This window comes from Culex pipiens, chromosome 3 (assembly GCF_016801865.2).
Source record: "Culex pipiens pallens isolate TS chromosome 3, TS_CPP_V2, whole genome shotgun sequence".
Taxonomy (NCBI): Eukaryota; Metazoa; Arthropoda; class Insecta; order Diptera; family Culicidae; genus Culex; species Culex pipiens.
The window spans coordinates 152,798,360-152,811,659 of NC_068939.1; the positions used below are offsets into that span (position 1 = coordinate 152,798,360).

Here is a 13,300-nt window from a genome sequence, read left to right on the forward strand (position 1 = left end):
TGCAATTGCCTCAACAATCAAGCCTTCGGACACTTAGTTTCGAGTAGGAATCTCGTAATCGAGAACGCCAAGGCAATGCTGTAGAGCGAATAATTTGATCTGATTTTGAAGTTTGAACACGTTTAAAAAAAAAATGAGTTAATTCGATGGTAAAAACTATTTTACTAATGTTGAAAATAGTTGAACAAAATTCAAATTGAGTTGAGCCATTTAAATTTGTCTGATAGATGTTTCAAACGTTTGAAATATTATATGTCTATCGCAGGACTGCGACACCGATTTTAGAAATGACAGCCCAACGTCAACGTAATGAAATTCTTTTTAAACCGAATCTTTAGTTAACCACAAACTAAAAATGATACAAAAATAAATAATCTATAACTGTTTGCAATTGATCACACTTATTTTACCATAAAAATTGTGAATTTTTATTGGAACAAACTTACTTTGAAGGGTAGTTTTGAAAAAGAAAAAGAGTGACATGAATTACTACACCCTCCACATCAATATTTTGAAAATTAGGTTGGAAATTTGAAACTTATTTGTTTTGTGTGTTTCAAAAGGCATAAATTAAATATATATAATAAAGTAAACAAATTATGAAAAATATTTCAAGCATTTTTTTTAAGATAAAAACCAACCTAATCCACCGGTGTGGTTAATGCCCTCCTCACTCTTTACCAACAATGGGTAATAATATGGGTTTGGCACAAAGCTTGGTGAACAAGGAGTGGTCAGATGTCGATGTATGACACTTGTTGGAGATTTATTGTTTCAATTAGCGAATGAACCCATTTGGTGGTGTGAGTTGGTAGCATTATTCTCTCGGTTTTGGCGCTGAGCCCTCAATAAATTTTGAGGGAACGATTCTCTCGACTCGGAATTTTGGGTGTAGACTTTAACAAAACTTTTAAATTGTCTCATAAAGTGATTCGTTTTCAAAGATTGCTTAGTTTTTTTGTTCAATTCAATTTAATTATTTTTAATAACAGAAAAAAGCAAACATTCTTATAAATGTAACATGCAGTACATACAGTCGACTTTTGAGGAAACAATCAGGATAGAAAAAATATTGAAGTTAATTTATCATATTAAGAAAGGCCGTTGCAAAATTTTTTAAATTTTTTGTCGTCCCCCTCCCCCTCCACCCTTCAAAATTGGTCTAAAATATCATGAGGCAAAAAAAAAATCAAAAAAACTTCAAAATTACCATGAAAATAGAAGTCTAATCAACTGAAAACAATCTAAAATGCATTTTTCTGTATTGATAATCTTATTCAGCATGTTTGGGCATGTTTAAAAATGTTTTGAATTTTTATGAAACTCCAATGTACAGCACCGCAAAAACTTTATTTTTCGCAAAAAATTAAATTTTCATCAATGCTGTGATATTTTGGAAACAAATTATGGCAAAACAACTGGGCAGGTGTGTAATGCATTTATTTTTTTTTTTTTCAATTCAATTCGGTTTATTTGTGAATAATCAAGTTACAATGAGTTCATTTAGGTTCATAAAAGGGGTTTGAAGTTCCTTTCAGCTTACATCGTAGTTCAATCGAAGGCTTTATTACTTATAACTTTTGGATAGACAAGTGTAAGAAAAAGTTTTCATAAAACTTAAAGAAAGTGCTATAATCCATTTTAAAACACTTTTTTCATTAAAATGTTGAAACCATGACTCGTAATCTCAATTGTTACATTTTTTTTTCATTTTTTTATGTTTTCAAATTAGTTAAAACATGCTAAATATGATCATAAACGCGGGAAATTGCATTTTAACTGGTTTTCAGTTGGTTAAACTTTAATTTTCATTAAAATTTTGAAGTTTTTCGAATCTTTTTTTTTGCCCACTGATTTTGCAGGCCAGCTTTGAAGGGGGGCGACATAAACTTTGAAAAATACATGAAACGGCCTTAATGGTGATTAAATAGAAAATGGAAATCTTAAAGTTGATACAAAAATTAAATATTAGATTTAAACAAAAAATAAATTTAAACAATTCTTAAAAGTCTTCAAACTATCGAACAAAATTGATTATAAAATAATCATTTAGGCTGGTCATGACTATAACCTAGTTTTGCATTATAATTCAATTTTATGTGAGATTTCTGTAAACTTCTGTGTTTTAAAATTATAATTCGCGGAGACCATAATTCCAAAACCTAAAATATTGAACATGAAAAATTACTAAGCCAAATAATTTTAATTTGTGATTAGTTTGAGAGAGCGTAATTCAATATTGACAATTAAAGTTGAAATAAAAAAATATGTAACAAAAATTATGTTTTTTGTGAAAAATAGCTTTTCTAGATTAAGTCATGAATAAAATTTGAAAATCTGATTTCTCGTGTTGTTTCCTTGTTTTTATTGTTTTTATGTTGTTACATTGTTTTCGGCTAAATAAATGATAAAGGTTGAAATAATACAGTCATGCCTCGTTTTAGCACCGCATTTGGGGGATGCAAAACCGAGGCGTGCATAACTAAAGCATAGAGCTTATGGGATTTTGGCTATATGGGAAACTTTGGCAACAATCGAATGAAAAATCATGCAAACATAAAAAAAATATAGTGAATCGGGATGATGGCAGCTATTTATTGTAATTATACAGCAATTCCCCACGAAAACAGCTTGAAAAAAAAAAAACAAAAATACTCAGATCGGGCTCAACATTTTTCTGAGGGTTCCCTGGCCGAAATAATTAGACCCGTATTTTTTTATTTGGCCGTTAGGGTGGTCTAAAAAATGTTAGGGTAGTCTAAAAAATGGCAATTTTCGTCGATTTTCGCAAAAACCACTTTTTTTGAAAAATCATAACTCCTCGCCATTTTAACCGATTTCAATCGTCTTATACGCAAATAAAAGATGATAAGTTGGCCTTTCAAATAAAAATAGTAATAAGTTTCAAAAAACTAGCCTAACATATGAAAAGGGCGTATGAAACTTTGAAATGCCGTTTTGACGGTGTCTGGACCAAAGAGCCTATGTCTGGAAATATTTTTATCGGATTCCCCGGACATTTTCACATATTGTGTTAAAAAATGGGAGAAGTTCATTAATAGGATTCCGAGATATGATTTTTTGAAAATGACGAAATCGGCAAAAAATTAACTTTTTCACTAAAACTGCGATAACATTAAAATTCCAGCGATAACCTATAAATGTTTGGGTACCAAAATTTTTGTAATTAAAAGACGAAACTTTTGGTACCCAGACATGTATAGGGGAAAGTGGGGCAAGTGTAACAAGCTAAGGAAATGCTCGTTATAACCCATTAAATAGTTAAAAAATCTGTCGGATTTTATTATAATCATCTTTTTCTAGGTCTTGACTAAGACTTTGTAAGAAACAGTTTTTAAAAAATCCAGTTTTTTAATGTAAAAAATTGATTTTAAAATTTTTGATTTTCCGTACGTTCTACTCAACTAGTGGGGCAAGACGAACAACCCGTTGGGGCAAGAGGAACAATGCATGAAAAAACATGTTAATTTGCTAACAATTGAACTGTAATCACTTAGATACATCAGATTAGAATGTATTTGAAAGGTTTCTTCCATTTTTAGATTAAATAATAATATTTTACTAAGAATTTTATCGTTTTTACGAAAAAAATATTACTTAGATGATAAATAGTAAATTTTCATAATATCACTTTATTTTGTATGGACATTTTTTTTAACAATTGTTTATCAATTTTTAAGTACTATCAAGTATTTATTTCCCAATAAAATATGTTGTTGCAGCAATTCGCATTTTTTTCCATACTAAAAATCCATATGGTACACTTGCCCCACCTGAACAAGATTTTTTAAAAGCTCTCAACAAAAATAACCGAAATTAAATCATACTTCGTAATAGGTGCATGTCATTGGTAGGGACACTACTAATCTAGGAAAAATAGCATTTTGATAAAATGAGCTTTAAAACGAACCCTAAGCCTTATTTTGCACTTTCCAAATATTATAAGAAAACAAAGGTTTTGAAAAAACTTCACTAAATCTTATGCCCCGTGGCGTTTACGTCGTTTTGGCGGTTATGTGGTAGTAGAATCAGCTAATTGCATTGCTAGCAACAATTCCTCATACTGGAAATAATCAAAATCGTAAAAATTACTGCCGTACGAGCAATTGTTCTTCTTGCCCCATATGGTCGTCTTGCCCCACCTTCCCCTAGGTCATCGCTGAAATTTTTAAATTATCGCAGTTTTAGTGAGAAAAGTTGATTTTTTGCCGATTTCATCATTTTCCGGATTTAGCGCGCGGCGCGTCGAAAAACACGGATTTTATTTTCAACAAAAATCATATCTTGGAATCCTGTTAATAAACTCCTCCCATTTTTAAGACGATATGTAAAAATGTCCGGGGAATCCGATAATAATATTTCCAGACATAGGAATACGAAACTATTGGCACTACGCCCCCCGGGGCATGGCCTTCCTCTAACGTGGGATTTCTGCTCCAGCGCCTCTGACAAGACAGGAGAAACCGGGACCGACGTTTTACTTCACCATCCGATAGAAGCTCAGTGGATAAGGCGGGAATCGAACCCGCGTCTCATAGCATCATCGGGATCGGCAGCCGAAGCCGCTACCCCTGCGCCACGAGACCCACGAGACATAGGAATACGGGTTTAATTATTTCGGCCAGGGAACCCTCAGAAAAATTTTCAACTCGATCTGAGCATTTTTGTTTTTTTCCATGCTGTTTTCGTGGGGAATTGCTGTATGATAACATGAAAATGTTCACAAAAATACGTATTTTTCCTGTATTTTGAAACTCAAAAAAACCTAAAAATATTTGTTATTGTAATATGGGTATTAAATGTTTGTATATTTGTCATACATTTTGAATTTCATTTTTTTTTTAAATACTGAAAATAATAGTTTTTTTAAACAACACTCAAAATTTCAGTTTTTTGTCACAATGTTGGTATCAAATCATTGGGATTTTTTCATACATTTCAAATGTAATAACATATTTTATTAAAAATACTCAACATTTTCACAAAACTACGTATTTTCGAAAAAATACTTCAAATTTCAGTTTTTTACAATTTGGGTATCAGATGATCGCAATTTTTTCATAGATTTCGAATGTCATAACAACCTTTTTAAAAATTCTCATTTTTTTTGTTTTTTTTTTTAAATACGTAGTTTTGTGAAAATGTTGAGTATTTTCAAAAAAAAAAATGAGGTGAAAAGTCATCGATTGTGATTGGACACTCAATAATATTTTAACTGAATGAATATACATGGAAAAGGAAACTGAATAAATATAAATTTAAAAAAAGTATTTTCAAAATAAGAGAGATATTCAAAAAGCGTCCCGTAGTTTTTGGAGGTCCTCACATGAAATATGTGAAAAAAAATAATTTTAAGTTTTTTTTAAATGCGTAGTTTTGTGAAAAATTTGTATATTTTCAAAAATGTGTGTTATAATTTTCACAGTGTACTAAAACAAATCCCGATCATTTGATACTCACAGTAGAATGTAACAAAATCACACTTTTTCACGGGCATTTCAGGGGATGATCCCCAAGGTGTACTGAGTCAGAATCCCAAATATGAGCCCGATTGGTTGCAACAGGATCTGGCGCTCCAGCTTCACAGTTTAAATGGGATTTAACCCGTAAAATCGGTGCGTTTTGGTTTTTGTCTTTTTTGAGTCCTTCAATGATTTTTGGATTTTTCAAAAACCTCATGAGCTTATAGTTCGTGTTCCAGGGTACAACTTTGCCGAAGACTGCAAAGAGATTTGATTGCTCTGAAAAATTGTATAGAATTTACAAGTGGCAGTGGCCAGTAATAGTTTTTGGTTTTCGAAGGATTGTGGAAAGTTAATTTTTTAGTAAAATCATGTTAATATAATAAATGTTTAAAAAAAAGTTTGAAATAAATTGAAATGCATTCAGAAAACTCACATTTTTAATCTTTAACTTAAATCAACAATTTTAACAACACCATATACATGAGTAAACCAATCAAGTTATGTCGAACAAACAAATTGAGTATTGCTCTACAACCTAACAACACCAATTCACTTTCATTAAATCCCTTCGGGGAAAAAAATCAAAACCCTCCCACTTTAAGCCACCATCAGTATACCGATATTTGAATTTCAAATCCCACCAACAGTTTGATACAGTTGTTGGAGTGTGATTCCCCCCTTCAACGAAAAAAAAAAAAAACCAAAAAATACCCACAAACCCACCCACGCACGCTGTACCCAAATTGAAATTACTCTCAATCTCATCAGGAAAATCCACATCATTTACATTTTTTATCCGCTCGTTTCGTTTCAGCTTTTTCCTTTTTTTTTCGAAGACCAACCGCAGCAATTGGCCACAACCCTCCACCCCACCACCACGATTTCGGGGTGGGCTCGGAAAACAAACAAAACTCCGAAGGTCGAGCCGAACCGGACCAAAGTCCGAAAACAGTCAAGTTGTTCTTCCGCTTCACTTTTTTATCTTCTCTTTTGCTCGATGAAGTGAAATTTCGTTGTGCTAGGAACAGCACGAGAGCGGAAAATAACAACAGGAAAAGAAAGAAAAAAGTCTTGGAAGATAAATGATGCTCGAAAGATAAACGACAGCACAGCTCCGGAACAACTGGACAAGTTTGATCTGGAAGAAGTGAAAAAATTTAGGAGGAAAAAAACGTCACAGAATGAGAGAATAAGCAAAGTTTGTGTTTGGTGAAGCTTCTTCCTTCTTTTTTTTTTGGGTTGTCTGAAAAACCTTCTCGAGTGGAAGAAAAAGAAAAGAACATTTTCCCCCTCTCTGGGAAAGGCGAACCTGTCATCACACGTGGGACGTGTCACCCACGTGGCCTTTATTAACATTTGTGCGGACCGGTATTCATCACAACACGACACACACACTTGTAAAGAGCCGCACGTGATTGGAGTATTGAGCGAAAGTTTTCCTCCACACGCGGACAAACTTTGGCGTCCTTTCCCAATCAAGCAAGGTTGTGGGCCAAGAAAAGAAAATTTCCCCGGAAAAGCTCGCCCGCGACTAACGAGAGGCGAAATTTTCCACCACAGAAAGTCGTCATCATTGGAGCTCTCCTCGAGCTTCAAACGCACACGCAAATTCGGTTGTGCGTGAGTGTGACTGTGTGTTTAGGAAAATCGGAAAATTTTCCCACGAAACCAGCCGCCCCCACCCCACCTCGGTGGAAATTCCCAGCGATGCGCGAAACAACAATGTTTGAAGATTAAACAGTGTGGCCCCAAAAAAAAAGTGACAGTGAGTTGAAAATAAAAAAGTCGGAAAAGTTTTCAGCAAAAAAAAAGAGAAGTGGAAAATCAATTGAATGCGTGTTGAAAGTTATCTTTCAGTGGAAAAAAGCGAAAAGTAAACAGGCAGCTTTCGGTGAAGTGTGTTTGTGTTTCTCTGTGTTTGTGTGTGTGATGTGGTTTTTTGGCTCCAGAGTAAATGTGAGGGAAAAGTAAGCGGAAGAAAAAGAGAAGTGGGAAACGGAAAAAAAAAGTTTTTGTTTTTGTTTCATCTTGGTGCGGCTGCTGTTGGCTGTCACACGCTGGCCTGTCAGCATGACGGCCACCACAACACAACGGCGAAGAACTGCCGACGGGATGCCAACACTGTCGAAGGCTACCAGCAGTTGGTGGACCCTCGTGGGGGTGCTGCTCGTGATAAATGCAGGTAAGAAACACGTTGAAAAGTTTTACAATGGGACAAATTTGACGAAATATTAATACTTGTTAGGCTCAACTTTAATTTGCTTGAATTGTTTGATCACTTGATTACAATAGATTTTAAACTTACTTTTTTGTAATTCAGAGAAGATTCTTTTATATTTTTTATCCACCGTATTGAGCATAACCATAAACATAAGTTTTATTTTTTTTTAATTTACCAGGAGTTCGCCGTAAAACTTGTAATCAAAAATTTAGATCTTATCTTCATATCAGCTTTTTATTAGCTTTTTTAACTTTTCTGAAAAATATTAAAATAAGAAGAAGTGGTTGCAAGCAAGCGTGGTTGCCTCTCACCCAGTCGGCCTGAGTTCGATCCCAGACGGTCCCGGTGTCATTTTTCGAGACGATTCCAGGTGTAGGAGTCGTCTCCCTGGGTCCTGTCTCGGTGGAGTCGCTGGTAGGCAGTTGGACTCACAATCCAAAGGTCGTCAGTTCGAATCCCGGGGTGGATGGAAGCCAAGGTGTAAAAAGAGGTTTGCAATTGCCTCAACAATCAAGCCTTCGGACACCTAGTTTCGAGTAGGAATCTCGCAATCGATAACGCCAAGGCAATGCTGTAGAGCGAATAATTAAGATTTAGACAGTTAAAATGGTTAAATGGTGTAAAATTAGAAAGATAAAATTTGTAGATTATCTCCAATTAAACTGAAAAATTTGCACTGTCAAAAAATTGGTAAATTTTCAAATTTTTAAACAGGTGCCCTCAGCTAGCTCAACCTCGCAGGCCATTTTAACAATTTGCTCCGGATTCGCAGGCCGCATGTGAAAATATAATTCAAAATTTTCAAAAATTGTAGAATTTGAGCAGTTGGAAATTTCAAATTTGACTTTTTTATTTAATTGCTTAATGTAATAAATTGTTTTTTAATTCAAAAATGTATCACATGATTAAATTCCATCATGCATTGAAAATGTCTGGAGTTTTTTTTTTTTTAAAAGGTCCTATAAACAAAATTTTTTTTTTCTTTTTGGGTGTTTTTAGAACCACCTTGAGTCAGGGGCAGTTATGGAATAATCATCATCAAAAGTAAATCTTTGGATGTTCATCAAGAGAAAAAATCCGAAGGGAGCATGGCTCTCCTCTCTCGCGTACGAAAGATCGGTAAAAAGAATCTAAACAATCATCATCTTGATTATTCGGCGGAACATCTTTTTCACAACTACACTTGCAAGTGTAACGTCACACGTCGAAAAATGAATTGGGTATTCATAACACCTTTAAAAAAAAAACTCCAGATGAATTCTAAATTCCTCACAATTCCCTTCTTATAAAACATACTGTGCGAAAAATAGATCATAGTTCATATAGTTTAGTAAACATATTTGGATTGAAGTTTTAAAATAGCTTGAAACATTTTGCTACTTTTTACTATATTTTCTTTTTAAATAAATTTTGATACTGACATTTTCAAATTTTGAACTTTCAGTGTGCATAAAATTGCTTTGTTGCTAAAATCAAGATTTTTTGTTTTTTTTTTAATAAGTGTTTTTTTTTCGTTGAACATGTTTGAAAGATTTTTTTTTATCATGGAAGGGCTAATAAAAAAACTTTTTTCAGTATATGAATATTCCAGTTATATTTAACTAAACAAGCAGTGATGATAAAAACCATTGCTTCTTAAAAATTATTGATTATTAATTATTAATACTGTGCGTTATATTTGTGTATAATTAGAGAAATTAGATAAGTGTTCAGAAGTTTTTTGAAGCGATAACTAAACGCATTTTTGATCGATAAGTTCTACGTTTTGTAAACATTTAATTTTTCTTTTCATATTTTTTATTTTAGGATAAAATAATTAAATGAACAATAATGAAATTTTTGTATAAAAGCATTTTATTTAAAAAAACGAATTTTCATTAGTCATACGGAGATTAAAACACTGTAAATATCACAAAAAAAGTTCACCATCTGATTTAAGGACCACTCCAGAGAACGAAACAAAATTTCCTATCATCCACATCTGAATTTATGTTACTTTTTGATTGAAAATTTTAAGTACGATGGAATTCTTTTGGAACAATACACCTAATTTTAAACTCTGAAAATTCAATAAAAAATTTTCCAACCCTTTTAGCTTTGTACTAAAAAAAACTGAAAATAACACAGGTAGTTGCATCTCTAAGTGGCAAAAATATTTTTCGAATGGAAATTTGGCATGAATTTCAAATAAAAAAAAACTTGATTTCGTCCGTTTCCGAGATAAATTCATTATGGTGTTAAGATTATAAATAAATATATCGCAATAGATAAAAGTCATGGTCGCAGTGGTCTCAAACAAAAAAAAAAAAAGATTTTGCTTAGAGCGTCCAATTTCCCGGGGTTACAGAATTCCCGGGAAACGGGAAATTTTCAAAAAATTTCCCGGGAAATCCCGGGAATTCCCGGGAAATTTTAAATTTATCAAAAATTGGTTTTATCCTAATATTGGTTAATATTTTGCTACAATATAGTATAAAATTGCAACTATAATGGCCAAAATAAGTGTAAGGTTCAATTATTGCTTTAGCTGCTTGTAAAAAAACATACAACTTCAAGAAAATATATAAATTTTCTAAATATCTGTCTTTGAATTCGTTTAAAATATCAAGAAATAATGATTAGTATTTTGTATTCATGACAAGTAGTTAGGTATAATTGTTTAAATCAAAGTGTTTGGAAAGTGAGTAAAATGAATCCATGCTCCAGAACGATAAAATTGCATTTGAATACTTCTCTCTGACCTGTTTGAGAGAATATGGTAAAAACTAAAATTGATAATGTAGATTAAATGAAAAAAAAATCATGCAGCAAATGTTTCTTTCATGGCACAACATTGAAATAAAAAAAAAATTATAAAAAAAAATTTTATGGCAGATAATTTATCCAAAACAAATTTAACTGGTTTAATCTCATGAATAAATCGATAAGCATTGAATTTACTCTAAAAATCTACTATTCACTTGAAATACCATTTTTATGTAATCACAACTCAAAGTTTTCAAATGTTTGGAGCGAGTATTTGGCGAATCGTGCACACAAATCGATCACGTTTTGGTGGATGGTCGACACTTCTCGGACGTGATGGACGTCCGATCGTACAGAGGACCGAACATCGACTCTGATCACTTCCTGGTAGCGTGCAAGATCCGAGCTAGGCTGTCGAACGTGTTGACCCCGCGGACTGCGAGGATAGCGCGGTTGAACGTCCAGCGCCTCGCGAGCAGCGACGTTGCTGCAGAGTACAGTCGGAAGCTCGACGAGCGGATCAACGAGGACGCGCCTACGGGTAACCTGGACGAGCAATGGGGAGCCCTCCAGAGCATCGTCAACACAACGGCTACCGAAGTGATCGGCACGACCAGAGGACGCAAACCCAAAGGGTGGTTCGATGCGGAGTGCCAGCGAGTGACGGACGAGAAGAACGAGGCCAGGAAGCGTATGCTGGTGAAGGGTACGCGCCGGAACTGTGAGCGATACAGTGAGTTACGAAGAGCAGAGAAACGAATCCACCGCCGAAAAGAACGGGAGTACGACGAAACGGTACTCGCCGAAGCGGAAGCACAGTACAACGCGAACGATAAGCGGAGGTTTTACGCAACTGTCAACGGTGTAAGAAGGAAAACCACGCCTTCCCCTGTGATGTGCAACGACACGGAAGGCAACCTGTTGACAGACAAGACTGCGGTGGCGGCTAGGTGGAAGGAGCACTTCCAGCAGCTGTTGAACGGTGAGACACGAGAGGGAATCGTCGAGGACAGGATACACGTTGAGGAAGATGGAAAAGCTGTGGACCCGCCTACGTTGGAGGAAGTAACTAAGGCTGTTAAAGAGCTCAAGAACGGGAAATCCGCGGGAAAGGACGGACTTCCGGCCGAACTTTTCAAGCACGGGAGTACGCGGATGACCGAGATTCTGCACCAAATCATCCTACGCATTTGGTGCGAAGAACAGCTTCCGACCGACTGGTTAGACGGGCTCGTCACCCCAATCTACAAGAAAGGGCAAAGACTCGATTGTGCCAACTATCGAGGCATCACAATCCTCAACGCAGCGTACAAAGTACTCTCCCGCATCCTGTGGAGCAAGCTGAGACCGATGACCGAGACCTTTGTCGGCGAATACCAGTGCGGTTTTCGAGCGGGTCGGTCAACGACGGACCAGATGTTCACTCTGCGACAAATCCTCGACAAGTTCCGGGAGTACAACCTGCAAACACACCATTTGTTCATCGACTTCAAGGCGGCGTACGATTCAGTCAAAAGAAACGAACTTTGGAAGATTATGGTAGAACACGGCTTTCCGGCAAAGCTTATAAGACTGATTCGTGCAACGCTCGACGGAGCAAAATCAAGCGTGCGAATAGCTAACGAGACATCTGAAGCTTTCGTTACGTTGGATGGATTGAAGCAGGGCGATGCTCTCTCGAACTTACTGTTCATCATAGCGTTGGAAGGTGCTGCTCGAAGGGCAGGCGTGCAAAGAAACGGAACACTCATCACCAAATCGCACATGCTGCTTGGATACGCTGACGACATCGACATCATTGGTATCGACCGTCGTTCAGTGGAGGAGGCGTTCGTCCCTTTCAAGCGGGAAGCTGCGAAGATCGGACTGACCATCAACACTGCCAAGACCAAGTATCTGGTTGCTGGCAGAGCGCGTGGCAGTGCAGGTGATGGTGTTTCGGAGGTGGAAATAGATGGAGAAAGATATGAGGTGGTGGATGAATTTGTATATCTTGGTACACTCGTGACGTGCGACAACGATGTGAGCTGCGAAGTGAAACGGCGGATTAGTGCTGCAAACAGGGCCTTCTACGGTCTTCGTAGCCAGCTAAGGTCCCGCAGCCTAAGGACGCCTACGAAAATCACGCTGTACAGGACCTTGATACTCCCTGTAGCTCTTTACGGTCACGAGTCGTGGACGCTAAAGGAGGCTGACCAGAGAGCACTTGGGGTCTTTGAGCGGAGAATCCTGCGTTCTATCTTCGGCGGCAAGCAAGTAGGAGACCGGTGGCGCAGGCGCATGAATTTCGAGTTGTACCAAGACTACAAACATGCTGATATCGTAAAAGTCATCAAGCACGACAGGCTGAAGTGGGCTGGACATGTAGCCAGAATGTCGGACGAGCGGGCGGCTAAAACGATATTCAGCAGCGAACCTGGACGCGGTCGTCGGCTTCGTGGAAGGCCTCGTACGCGTTGGCTGTGTGCAGTCGACGAAGATGCAAGAGCGGCCAACATTGTAGGCGACTGGAGACGAGCGGCCCAAGATCGAGCATCCTGGAAATCTTCGATTAGTTCAGCGTTGGGTCGATAGACCTGTTGCTGATAAAGTAAAGTAAAGTAAAGTAGGAGCGAGTATTTGAAATATGTTTGCATTTTTATTGGCACTTTTTATATAACAGAGAAAAAGTTTTTTTATTAAATCTTACGCCCTTGGTAGCTCAGCTCTAGGCTCCATAAATTTTCAACTTTTAACTGTTCTCAAACACTTTCAAACAAATTAACCTAATTTTCCTGCAAAAATCCTCTTAGAGACATTAAATGATACCAATTCAATTTTCTTCCAATTTGGTCATGATAGACAAAAC

The 13,300-nt window shown here is 36.4% G+C and overlaps 1 protein-coding gene across 5 annotated transcripts in view; it reads left to right on the forward strand.

Moving 5' to 3' along the window:
* LOC120421600 (zwei Ig domain protein zig-8-like) overlaps positions 1–13,300 on the forward strand; it is a 415,971-nt gene that overhangs the window by 51,491 nt on the left and 351,180 nt on the right. For all 5 annotated transcript variants that reach the window (XM_052711285.1, XM_052711283.1, XM_052711286.1 and 2 more), the window contains exon 2: positions 6,301–7,668. In XM_052711285.1, the coding sequence (XP_052567245.1) occupies positions 7,557–7,668 (112 nt within the window). In that variant the 5' untranslated portion in view covers positions 6,301–7,556. The remainder of the gene's footprint in view (positions 1–6,300; positions 7,669–13,300) is intronic.